The sequence below is a fragment of the Dipteris shenzhenensis genome, chromosome 7 (genome assembly GCF_047967505.1).
Source record: "Dipteris shenzhenensis isolate YYH24624 ecotype China chromosome 7, Dip_SZ_1.0, whole genome shotgun sequence".
In the NCBI taxonomy this organism is placed as follows: Eukaryota; Viridiplantae; Streptophyta; class Polypodiopsida; order Gleicheniales; family Dipteridaceae; genus Dipteris; species Dipteris shenzhenensis.
In genome coordinates, this window is record NC_141602.1 from 41,301,204 (window position 1) to 41,313,849 (window position 12,646).

Below are 12,646 nucleotides of genomic sequence, written 5' to 3' on the forward strand. Positions count from 1 at the left end.
ATAGTTGTTGGTTTTGCAAATTGAACTTTCCATTGCAATGTAAGCCATTCAATTGTATTACCAAGGCACGTCTTAATGTGATTGATTACTTAAGACAACAAAATGCTATGTGTGACTATTTTCTTCATAACCCCTACCCCATGATGGCTCTCACCTAATTCCATCTACCTATTCTCAAAAAATCATTTTATACATATAACTTGGCCTAAGAAGAAAGGTAATTAAAAAGGCATTTATTGTTCAATGGAAAATTTTCTTAGGTGAAAGGTAAAAGGTCAAGAAGATAGGTTCAAAACTTCATGCAAAGGAAGGACTTGAACTCGAGATGCACTACCCACCATTAGGTTAACTGAAGATGTTGTGAGAGAAGTATAGGTATGATAAGAGGACTCTCCTCATAAAGAAAGATGAATCCTCATTAATCACTCTCCTCTTTATCCACATACAAGAGAGACAAAAAGAGAAAGCAAATCATCTTTATATTATAAACGGGTGCTTTGTTCCAAAGTAGTTACACTTGATATTCTCAAGATCATCAAAGGAACACCAAAATGGGAGAATACAAATGAGAGAAGCTCCCCCTTTACAAGTGAGGGAGACCACTGTTTGTCCCCTTTTCTTATGGGATTACTCTTGGGGCATTGCCAGATGTCAAAAGCCCAAAAAATAAAAAATTAATTACCGAGGCCCCCTATAATTCTCAAAAATGGTCAAAAAAAGTGAAAAGTGCCAAGATGACAACCCAAACTTATGGAAAGAGCAACAGGGGAAGGTCTAGGAACTCAACCCATATGGGCGCTTTAGTGGGCGGAGGTGAGTCAGGATTGAAGGAATGCTCCCACAACTGGACTGAGATGGGTTGGTTCCTAATCATCCACGTACCTTTCTGCACTACTTCCGTCACCATTTCTGCCTTTTCAAAGATAAAGACGATATAGCCGTTTCTCAGGAAACGAATACTCATGACGTTTAATCCTTTCTACAACATGCAAAAATCAATAACATTTAGTTGATGTATATTTAAAATGTTTATTACATTTCATCCTCAATCCAAAATCAAGGGGTTCATAGGTGCCCACAACATTGGGAAAAAGGACATTTGAGTTAATCCGAGGGAGCGTGATGCCTGATTAACATAAGGTCTTTCGAAGGAATTGAGCGTGATGGCCAGTTAAGCTAAGGAGTATGAGGCAGATGAAATGAAGTTTCTCGAGCTGACTGTCTCTCGAATCTTCTTTCACCTTCCTTCACCGACTCCCTTACATCTACCCTTCCCCCCTCTCTCTCTCTCTCACTCACAGGCTCCTGTAGTAAGCTCCACCACTTCGTTCTTGCATCTATTTTAACTTCAGACTCAGAAGCTGGTTAAAGATGTGCAAAAGCAACAGAGGAAAAAGATAGGCACGACCAGAGGTGAATCAAAAGTCCAGACACAGAGAGAAAAAAGTTCTCATCTTTGCAATGGAACAAGGAACGAGCCGCTCGGATTCTCGTTCTCGCAAACAGCTGATCGAGCAATTGAAGAACAGATTCCAGGCAAGAAACACACTGATGAGAAACAACTAAACCTCTCTCACCTTCCTCTCAGGCAACGTCCCACCCAAACAACTAAACCTCTCTCACCTTCCTCTCAGGCAACGTCCCACCCAACCTCTCCACCCAAACACTCAACTGGGAATTTTCTACGTAAAATTACATTGAATATACAATTGGTTCTATGTCAGAATAGTGTTCTATTTGTAAGTTATGATTTTTTGAAATCAGAGGAGCCAATAATTATTAGTTTAGGAGCCATTAGATAAATAAGGGGCTCATAGAGTGTCTTCTTTTAGAATATTTGAAGTTTGATTTCTTGACGTGGTACCCTTAACAAAAGCATAAGACTTCCTGGGATAAACCGCTCTGACATTAGAAATTGCGCGAGACATCAGCCTTGGGACCTGTCACTTGCGAGATCTCTGCTCAGGCTTCAACGCGTCCAAAGAGACAAACTATTGTTTGGCTCTGTAATTTCAATGCTCACCAAAAAAAAAGTAAACGTTGGATTCAAATAATTGGTGCAAGCTCCATGTGAACATTATTTTCTTGTTCAAGAATATCCAGAAAAATAGGATCCACCTTGATGTTGCTCTTAACAAGAACCTGTGACGCAGGAAAAAGCAAGTTAGGCATTGATGCTCATGAGACCTGATGGCAGGAGATTTATAGAAATATAGGGATTCTCTTATCTTAGAGAGAGAGAGAGAGAGAAAGAGACACACACACGCACACACACACACAACACACACACACACATACAGAAAGCAGGAAAAAGTAACTAGAAGCAAGTTAGGCATTGATGCTCATGAGACCTGATGGCAGGAGATTTGTAGAAATATAGGAATTCTCTCATCTTAGAGAGAGAGAAAGAGACACACACACACAGAGAAAGAGAGAGAGCGCGCTCTAATACCTCGAATTTGTGCGTCCACTTCCAGAGCCTCGCATTTCCTTTAATGGTTACCACAGAATTCAAGGTCATTTCTCTGTTCCTAATATCAGAGACCAAGTCCTTCAAGTGGTTCGTCATTTCTAGGCCATCTAGTTTACAAGGAACCTCCAAAACTTCCTGGCTGTTAGCCCCCTGGCTTCCTGCCTCCACCTGAAGCATGGATGAAAGGGCAATGTAACAGTTCAAACCCTTGAAGTACGTTAATCAAAGGGCAATGTAACAGTTCAAATCCAACTCCCACAAAGCAGGGGCACATACAGAATTCCCTCACGAGTCCACGACTACAGAGGAGATTCATGAACACAGATCAACCCCGAACGTTCATCAAAGTTCGGCACAACACAAAACATCCTCCTAGCGAGCGGAATACTGAGAACCCATGATGAAGAAACATCCGAACAGAAGATTACCTGGGCCTGACCAAGGAGATCCCCACGGTAGAAAACGTCCATGACAGTGCTAGTGTACTCGATGGGCAAGACGTTAGGGTTGATGACCTTGATGGAAAGGACAAGCTCAACATCGACGACGGCAAGCAAGAGGGGGGAATCGGTACAGAAACGGAGCTTGAAACCACGGAGGTTGATGGCGAGGACCTCAAAGATGGGGTCACGAGGCCTGATTTTGAAGAGGGTGATCCCTGCCACCGCACAACCGATGAAAGCTGCCCTTCCATGATGATGCCCAGCCATCGCAACACATCCACCCAACATGGGTTCCTTCCATAATCATCAACTATCCTTGTCCTCCCCTGCCACGTGTCCCTCAGCATCTTGCGCTGCCGTATCAATGTCCTCGCCCCTTCCACGTGTCCCTCCCTCCCACGCCCAACTTTCGCACAAGCTCGTGGAACAACCCATCTGTTATTATCGACACTACCTTGTAAAAGGCAATGCTACAATGGAGAACTCGATTCCCCCTTTTGTGAATTTCCGCGTTTAGTTTTTTAAACAAGACTGGACTAGGTCCATGAGACCTGCCTAAGTGTTATTGTTGGAAAGGTCACCTCCCCATCTGTAAGCCCCCATCTGAGGAGAGCATGGGGGAGGTGGACCTGGGTTCTGAGGGGTGGCCACATGGGCAGCAAGATGGCTACCATGGGGGCAGAGATCAGAGAGAAAAAGGATAAGTACCTTGTGGTAAGATCAGAGGACCACACCATTGGTGGGACTCTGGATCTGTCTCTTTTGTATTGTGTCCATAGTTGTGGACGAAAATATATATTTTGGTGGTTTCTCTATCTGGTTGGTTCATTGTCTATTGATGAGTCTGTACATCCATTGAATGCACATAAGTAAAGAAGTTTGTGATTCCACACCCACACCGCACACTATGTGAGCTCTTGGGCATTACTATAAGTCTTCCGCTACGTGTACCCTCTGTTGGGTCATTTCTAACATGGTATCAGAGCCCAAGTAGGAGGCTCACAGGTGTGGGAGCCTGAAGGCAGGGACCTTGCTGAAGGACGACCCTGATTCAGAAGCTCTAGGGAATCAACTTTCACGGCTGGAGGATTGTGCCCTTGCGAGAAGGAGGGTGACTCAGGTTCAGTCAGGTGCGTTCAGAGTTCTGGTTTACTGAAATTGAGTTTGGTTGACTTTGCTGTGTGGTATAAACAGCAGAGATGTCGACCTCTACAGCCTCTTCAGCCCCTGCTTTCCCTTCCTCCTCCTCCAGTTTTCTCTCTTTCACTATCCCTAACTTTGGAGAGTCTAGGAACCTGGACGGGACTAATTACCCAATCTGGAAAGTGAAGATCCGGAGTCATTTAGTGGCTTGGAAGTTGTGGAAGCTGACCACGAGAGAGGACTCAAAGCCGGAGGACATGGTGGACAGTAAAGTGGAGGTACTCGTGGCAGTAGACAGAGAGGAGCTTGAAGCTTGGGAAGAAAGAGATGCTCATGCCCTGGCAATAATCATAGGGACTACGGCGGACTCCGTTCTTCCGCATATCCAGCTGGCCGAGACGTCAGTAGAGGCGTGGGCCACCCTGAAGGATCTGTACAAGACAAACAACACCTCCCGGATTGTGCTTCTTCAGCATCAACTTTACAATCTTGATATGAAAGAAGGCGACACGGTACATAGCAATTTGACGAAGGTCAAGGTGGTGAGGGATCAGCTGGCAGCAATTGGTCACAAGACAGACTCATGCCATCTGGCCTTGATGGTACTGAGGAGATTGCCTCGGAGTTTCAAGAGCTTTGTTACGGCTATGACAGCAGGACAGAGGACCAAACCTCTGACGTTTGAGGAGTTGTGTCCATTACTTCTACAGGAGGAAGCTCAGGAGAAGCTCTATAACGAGGATAAAGATGACAAGGCGATGCTGGTGAAGGATTCCACTGGCAAAGGAAAGGGCAAGCCTAACGGTGGCAAGTCCAATAAAGACGACTCTGACGACGAGGGGACTTCGAAGAGAAAGCACAAGAAGAAGTGTTTCTATTGTGATACGCCCAGACATTCTGCAATGGATTGCAGAAAGAAAAAGGCGGATTTGAAAAACAAACAGGAGTCTGACTTAGATTCAGAGGGAAAGACCAAAGCAAATGTGGTAATCGAAGAGTTGTTCCTGGTGACATCACCGAGTGGTACCGAGGTCAGATATGTTGATCCAGAAATCACAGTAAGGATGTCTGACATAGAGATGTGGGTCGACGAGGAGTCAGATGCCTTTGTGAAGGTGAAGGACAGCATGGAGCGCTTGGTACCTTCCAGGTGTATGGTTGTTGACACTGACACGACGGTGGATTCCATGAAAAGCCCTGGGGTCTCATGGTCAGATGGATGCTGGATTTTAGAAGGGGACAGTACAGGATTACACAGGATCTTGGCGGGTGCCTCATTGAGGTACAGGGTTTGCTTTCAGAGCAAACATTCAGGCAGTACAACAGTCTGGTATGTATTTGATATTCTGCATTTGAGCCTTTATAGCATGCTGTGGAGAGACTCTGCTCTTCATTTGTCTCAGGTGATAAGAGATTGGAAGGAATTGGCCTTCTTCGAAGGCAGAAGGGGAAGTATTGGTGCTTCTTCAAATCTTGGACGCAGATTGCTAGAAGGTGATGGACAAAGAGTACTGAAGCCAGAAGAGTACCTGCTTGAGAACTCAGCGAGAGTTCATGGTCCAGGTTATCTCGAAATATTCATTGGTTGCAGACCTTGCCAAAGGAAGGACGGGTTGAAACAGACCCTCAGAGCATGGTGCCTGGAAGACTCCAGGTTGTTCACTCATTATGAGGGGGACAACTGGAAGATCGTGACAGCTGGATTGCTCGAGTTCAGAGGCGGGAACGTGACTAAAGGAGGTGGTACCAGGAGGTGCTACCAAAGATGGCCAAGATGGTGGGCGAAAGCGGAATCAGACCTGGTGGAGCAGGAGCCACTAGATGCAAAGCCAGGAAAAGATTTCGACACCGAAAGGTTCCAGAGGACTACGACCAGGTAGTTACTGGAGCATCTTCATCGACGTGTTGGCATTGGGCTGAGATGTGTCGGTGAGAGGGGGTGTTGGAAAGGTCACCTCCCCATCTGTAAGCCCCCATATGAGGAGAGCATGGGGGAGGTGGACCTGGGTTCTGAGGGTTGGCCACATGGGCAGTAAGATGGCTGCCATGGGGGCAGAGATCAGAGAGAAAAAGGAGAAGTACCTTGTGGTAAGATCAGAGGACCACACCATTGGTGGGACTCTGGATCTGTCTCTTTTGTATTGTGTCCATAGTTGTGGACGAAAATATATATTTTGGTACTTTCTCTATCTGGTTGGTTCATTGTCTATTGATGAGTCTGTACATCCATTGAATGCACATAAGTAAAGAAGTTTGTGATTCCACACCCACACCGCACACTGTGTGAGCTCTTGGGCATTACTATAAGTCTTCCGCTGCATGTACCCTCTGTTGGGTCATTTCTAACAGTTATTGCATGCAAGGGTGGACCTCCAAACTATGTAGTTTGTTTTGCAAGAACCATTGAGAGGTGGTTGTGTTTTAGTTTGTGGGGCTCGTGGCCCATGGTGGTCCTGAGTCATCTTGTGTTGGTGGTATGGTTGTGTATACGAGAGAGTGGTCTGACCAGTATGCAAGCAATGTGCCGTGGTTTGTCGTTTGTAATTTGGATGGCACCCAGATGGGGTCAATAGTAGTTCCATGGATGGTTGTTTGTACTTGGATAAGTAGTTTCATTTCGTTACGTGCCATGAATTGTGCAAGGTTAGCACTTGCTGGACGAGCTCGTCTTGAGGAACAAGTTTTCGATGGAGAAAGCGAACCGACGGTCCTCATTCCTTAGCTCCCACTTAACAATGTCATACGTCCGACGATCATCATAGAATAGTGTCAGGAATCCAAGCTCCTCGTAGTCCCTGTCGTAAAAAAGACTTAGTGGCAAAAATCCTTCACCTGGGGCGACAACTAGGGGCTTGTCTTCGTAGTCCACCACTTGCTTAGCTGTGTATATGCCGTGCACGAAAGTGTCTGTTGCTTCTAAATCCTCCGACGTGTCTGCGTTTGTTGTTGCGTGGTTGCTTTTCTTATTCTCGTCAGACGCTTGCAAATTCCCAATGTGTTGTTGCCAGGTAGTGTTAATGGCGACATTGTTTTCCTAGTAAAGGGAGCGTCTCAATAGTTCTTGGAGTGCACGCATTGTAACAGTTGGGCAGACCAACCCTTTGAGTCTGTAGTTATGGTTGTATCATAGATGGCGCTTGATCGCAACCACAACTGTTGCATTTTCATCGATAAAGCGAGGTAGGATTGTTTGGGCCCTATCCATGTCTGCATATACGTTGACAACATTACCGTGCAGCCCGAATTGGGCTTTGTATGTCAACTCATGGATATGTGTAAATGGTATTCTCACTAAAACAAGACGTGCCTCCACTTTGTTCAGGGATGATGTGTGTAGTGTTTTCGCAGCAGGGAAAACCATGCTGTGCTTGCAAAACTTTGGCGGCCGTCTTATTTTGAGCTATCCATGGCATAGCGAACATACGTATTGCCCTTCAATAGTTGCAAACTACGGGCATAAATTGTCTGCCTTCATGAAGGCTTCGATGTTGCTGGTTGCTATTTTTATTCTTGACCTAAACGTTAAGCACCCGCAGCACCAGCAAGCAAAGGACGGAGTGTCTACGACTTTCTCATGGTACCTAGCCCAAGCTTTGTTGGTGATTTCTCGACATGCCGAACAAGCTCTCTTGGAACTAGTCAGAGGGGCAGCACAGGGTTGGGCAACGTCCAATTGAACTTTCGTTGTAGGGCTTTCATCCAGAAATCGTGCAACGGGACATTGGCGGGGGCAAAGATCCTATAAATTTTGATGCACACGTTTTTGTGACTGTATTTCCCTAGGCGGACCATCGAGGTCTACTTTGACGACAACAAACGCGATGGTGTCTATCAAAGAGACGAACGACGCTTTCATGGTCTCTACCTGGTTTGCGGCCAATGGTGCATACACTCTTATTGCTTTTTTCGGCACAAAAGTAATGTCGCCTATCAAATGGTTCGCCTTTGAGAATTTTTATCATTGCGTCAACTCGCAAGGAAAGAAGTTCCTCCCTCTCCCACCACTCTTTTAGCAATGGCAGGCCCTTCCACTCCGAAGAAGCTATCAACTTGCAGCACATCTTTTAATTGTAATACAAATGCATGTGGGACATGGAGGTGATTGTCTCGCAACATTGTGTGTCTGTTAAGTCCATACGCATAAAGACTAGGTTAGCCCTGAAAGTTCCATACTTTGCTAAAACTTTGCCTTCAAAGGCGAAGCGATATGGGACAAAATCCGACAATGCATCTATCGGAAGATTTGGTAGACTGTTTGGTTGCACCGAACCTAAGTTTGCCAAAACTATTGCCCCTCCTTGTTGCAACTGATTATTTACATTGCTGGTTGCGCCAAGGTGGGCTTTTCCCTTGATATTGTAGACCCTATGTGAAACGTTTGAGCTTGCTGTAAAGGCGAATTACGATGTCGTTAGGCATTTGCAGTTTGCTTGCGCTAGTTATTTATTTTGAACATGTCCACCAAAAATTTAAAAGTAATTTGTTTCATGTCGCATTTGCAAAGGCGGATTTGAAGAGAACTTTAAATTCTACACCCAAGAGATAAAGGTTTGCGCATACTGCACTCAAACATGAAAGTTCCTTTTTTCTTTTCGTAAAATAAAATAAGGCAATCGTAGTTGTTTGTGATCTCTGAGAAATAGTCCTCGTCGGGAAGTGGTGGTTCAATGTCCAACTCTATCCTGCAGCGCAAGTGTAAAAGGCAACCCTTTTTGCACAACTCTTTCGTATTGACCAAGGGCAAATACGAGCATTATGGACAATACATAGACTAATCTGCACAAGCTTAAAACAATCAAAACCACAACTGTGCACCTTCAGCGTATGCCTGTTCGGCTGCTGTGTAGAAAACATTTTTCCATGTCTTCTTCGTTGTCTTCTTTATGTCTGAATGCTTCAAAGGCTTCCATCTTTTCTGACTCCCTTGGTCGAGGTCACCACAAGGGGAACGTCAATGCAGGCCGGGCGCTGTAGTTTTTAGTAGCAGACAACCACCAGACACAAAAATGTAGCCTTGGTTGGCAAGTGCACGCACGTCCTCGTTCACAATGGCTGCAACATTCCATCCTTCACTTTAGCAAACGCGTCCACATTTGATTGGATTAGGACAGCATGTGCCTTGTGGGGAGAACGAAACTAAACTGTGTGAGCTCAAATGAACACAGAAAACACGCTTTTTGGTGCTTGCATGATGGAATAAGGCCACAAAAGACGATGGGATATCTTTTCGGCTTGAGCGTGGAGAGGAGGAAGAAAGGAGCCCCTGTTGTAAGCCACATAAGCGTCTAATAACTAGGAACATTTAGATGGAATTCTGAACGTAAGTTATTTTGCAAAAGTCTTGTTTCGTATTATCGTCTATCGGAATAAAACTATTTGACAGCAGAGAATCGCTTCGTTGCAACAAAGAACACTCAAACTGGCCACTGCTAGTGTCCATGGAATCACCATACGCTTGCTGTGCGTCGTCAAAACTCCCCATGGCTATAAACAAAACGATCAGAGCACACGAAAATCCAAGCATGCGCAAAGACTTCCCTATTCGCAGACCTTCCGATCTCTTGTAGACGAATACCAACCTAGCATGTCGCCTGGCATCAGCGAGACCAAGCACTAGAATAGAAGTTCCAAACAGTATCCATACCGATATAGGTTCCAGAATGGGCCAAAACACCCTGGTCAAGGTTTCACGGAGAAGCCCTCGACAATGAAGTAATATTCTACTAACTTAGGAATACCTGCCGATAAACCATTCGTGGTTGAAACCAATGCCAGCGAGTTTGTTTCTCGGGAGATCCTTTTACAAAAGGGTCAACTAGTAGCTTTTGAAAGCAAAGATTAGACCATGCTCAACAATATTACTTGGCCTATGAGATTCTTCTCATATGCTATAGTTTATGCTTTAAATAAATGGAGGCACTATTTTATATGGTGCTAAATTTGAGATCATTTTTCATTAAGAAAGTATCGAATTGATTTGCAAACAGACATAACTTAAGGGAAGAAAAGATAAAGAGTTGATTTAATGCATGAGTTTGATACTCAATTGGCATATTGACAGTGGAAATTTAATATGGTAGTAGATTTCCTAAGTCGAATGTCAATGGTTAATGAATTAATTTTTACTCAATTCCAAAATGATTTCCTAGAGTCCCTAAAAATGTGAGTTTATATCAAACTTTTCTTAAATACAAAAAGCAATTATGAGGGATCCAACAGCTTGAGGACCTTTCATTAAGGAATGGTGACACACGAAAAGTTGGTGATAAAGGAATCAAGTGGAAGAAATATAGTATGGAAGATGGCTACCTAGTCTACAAAGAAAGAGTATGTCTCTTACATAATGCTCCAAAATCTACAAAGGTAGAGTATGTGACACATACTCTACCTTTTGTAGAGTACGTGTAGTGGATAATAATGGCATTAGGCACCGAACTCTTTTTGAGTGTGGTGATTAGTCCTAGTGCAAGATCGTTGGGAATTCACAAGATGTATGCACTTCTAAAAAGACATTTCTTTTGGCTTGGAATAGATAAGGAAGTCCAAGATTATGTATTGAAATATAAAATTCCAGGTCAATAAAATTGAAAGTCTTAAGGTAAGTGATCTGCTACATCCTTTGGAATGCCGTCTAGTAAAGGAGAAGTACTTCCATGGATACAAGAAGGGAGATCTTATCATGTTGGTATCGAGGTGATTTAGTCCCTACCCGTTGAAGGAATCTTATCTTGAGAATGGAACAATTGAATTTTGCCAAGTTTGCATTAATGTCGACCAAGACATTTATTTTTCATTAATGTGGACCAAGACATGTTGATTTTTGCTTCATAAAGTGTTTGAAACTAATGCTTGATTTGGGCCTTGAAATGATGTCCAAAAAATGTGTCAAATATGCCAAGTTTTATGTAAAACACGATCTTTTATTTTGTGAATTATGGGTTCTGACGAGCCCCACCTTAGACCTAATTCGAGCAATTTATGGCCATTCAAATTTACGGCAAATTTTGGCTTTTGTGGGATTCTTTGGATTTGCAAGGACGTGTAAATGGCAATGTCTTTAAGGAGTATCCCATGAGCATATTCTTTTAGCATTGTGGCTCTTGACCATAGGTAAACTACGGCTCAAATTGACCTGGGATAGTTTACTATAGTTAAAATTTAACCATTTGCCATAGTTGATGAGAAACACAATGTTAGCTAACTATGATGATGTTGGCATGGATGATGGTATCATGCTGATGTGGCATCTTGATAGGGCATGATAAGGTGGCAAAAACCACATGTCAAGAACTTGATGATATGGCACAAGATAAGGCCATGTATCATGACTTGCTCCTCCACTTTTGCGTGGAGGTTAACCGCCTATTATGGGAGAAAGTTGCAATAAAGGAGAGGCTAGAATGAAAGATCCCGTGGTTGTCATGGACTATCAATGAGGCTTCAATGCAAATGGGAAGAACCAAGGGGATTATGAGAATGTCAAGGGAGGCTACTCCTATGGTTATTGAGTTTCTTCATTGAGTTTCTTCAGACAAAGTGAGGGCACTACATTTGCACATGTCAAAAGATGAGAGCAACTCCAAGTGATGGAGAACCAAACACCATTATCATGGCTTTTCTCCTACATTTCATTTTTGTGTGAGAGCCCCTCCAATGGATTATACCTGGGTAGAGGGGATCTCCATTTGCTTTGGTGCCTCTTGATCATGCAACATTTTTGGCAAAAATATACAATTTGTTCATAAAAGATTTCACATACAATGTCAAATATGGGATCGAACTATTTTTGAATTTAAGTTGCATCTCCGTATGATCTATATTGTGTTTACCTTTGCTCATGATTGCAAAGTGATTCTAGTTGATAGATTCAAGCTCCGATTGATTGATCGTATTCAATGGAGTAAACCCTAGTAGGAAACCTAATTGTTGACATAGAGGGTTGTGTTCGAATGCTATACATGAGAACGATTTGAGCCCTTATCACATAACGTTTGCACATAGAACACTATGATGCTGCAAAGAGATGTCAAGCTCAGGAAATTCATTTGCACCATCACAAATCGCATGCACAAAATTAGAGGATGCTTGATTCAAGTCTGATTCAATGGATGTATCATCACCTTAGACGGAGCCCCACATACTTGTGTTAACCCACCATGTCCAAAGAAGAAGTAAATCTTAAGAGCATGTGATGGGATAAATTGTCTTGCCTTTGTGGCTTTAGAGGGAGCTCCACATACTTGTGTGCTAACCTACCACTTCCAGAGCAGAAGCATATCTTAAGCACATGTCATGGGATAAGTTCCCTAGCCTTGTGCAATTTGGAGATTGTATACTCCATAATAGCCTAAAGAGTTGCCATGTGGTACCTTATGCTCAAGCAGGGTGAGGCCATGTGTTGAAGCCCTCATGTGCCACGTGTGCTTCTCGTGCAAAACACTTCCTTCTTAATGTATACAAATTGAAGCTTGTGGCATAATACACTTCCTTCCACAACCTAGCAAAAACAAAACCCTACGAAGGCTTCAAAGTTCAAATTTGAGGGCCATAGGCCCTTTTTTTTTCACACACACAGTCACACCAACAC

The 12,646-nt window shown here is 43.6% G+C and overlaps 1 protein-coding gene across 2 annotated transcripts; it reads right to left on the minus strand.

The window, feature by feature from the left end:
- Window positions 1-855: 855 nt before the first annotated feature.
- LOC147900355 (uncharacterized) lies at window positions 856-3,228 on the minus strand. Of its 2 annotated transcripts, XR_015541327.1 has the most exons (4): window positions 2,902-3,228; window positions 2,453-2,641; window positions 1,908-2,142; window positions 856-979 (listed from the first exon to the last, which is right to left on the minus strand). XR_015541327.1 is itself a non-coding variant. In XM_087377275.1 (3 exons), the coding sequence occupies exons 1-3, from the start codon at window positions 3,202-3,204 to the stop codon at window positions 2,047-2,049; spliced, it is 588 nt and encodes a 195-aa protein (XP_087233401.1). In that variant the 5' UTR covers window positions 3,205-3,228; the 3' UTR covers window positions 1,021-2,046. The 2 variants fall into 2 exon arrangements, 1 of the variants encoding a protein (XP_087233401.1); XM_087377275.1 differs by lacking the exon at window positions 856-979 and having other exon boundaries at window positions 1,021-2,142.
- Window positions 3,229-12,646: the final 9,418 nt, after the last annotated feature.

Excerpts from the sequence above, each read along its gene's own strand:
- LOC147900355 (XM_087377275.1), bottom strand. The coding sequence starts at position 3,204 with ATGTTGGGTGGATGTGTTGCGATGGCTGGGCATCATCATGGAAGGGCA. Across the intron at positions 2,642-2,901 it reads ATCTCCTTGGTCAGGCCCAG|GTGGAGGCAGGAAGCCAGGG; the intron begins GTAATCTTCTGT and ends TCCATGCTTCAG. Across the intron at positions 2,143-2,452 it reads AGTGGACGCACAAATTCGAG|GTTCTTGTTAAGAGCAACAT; the intron begins GTATTAGAGCGC and ends CCTGCGTCACAG.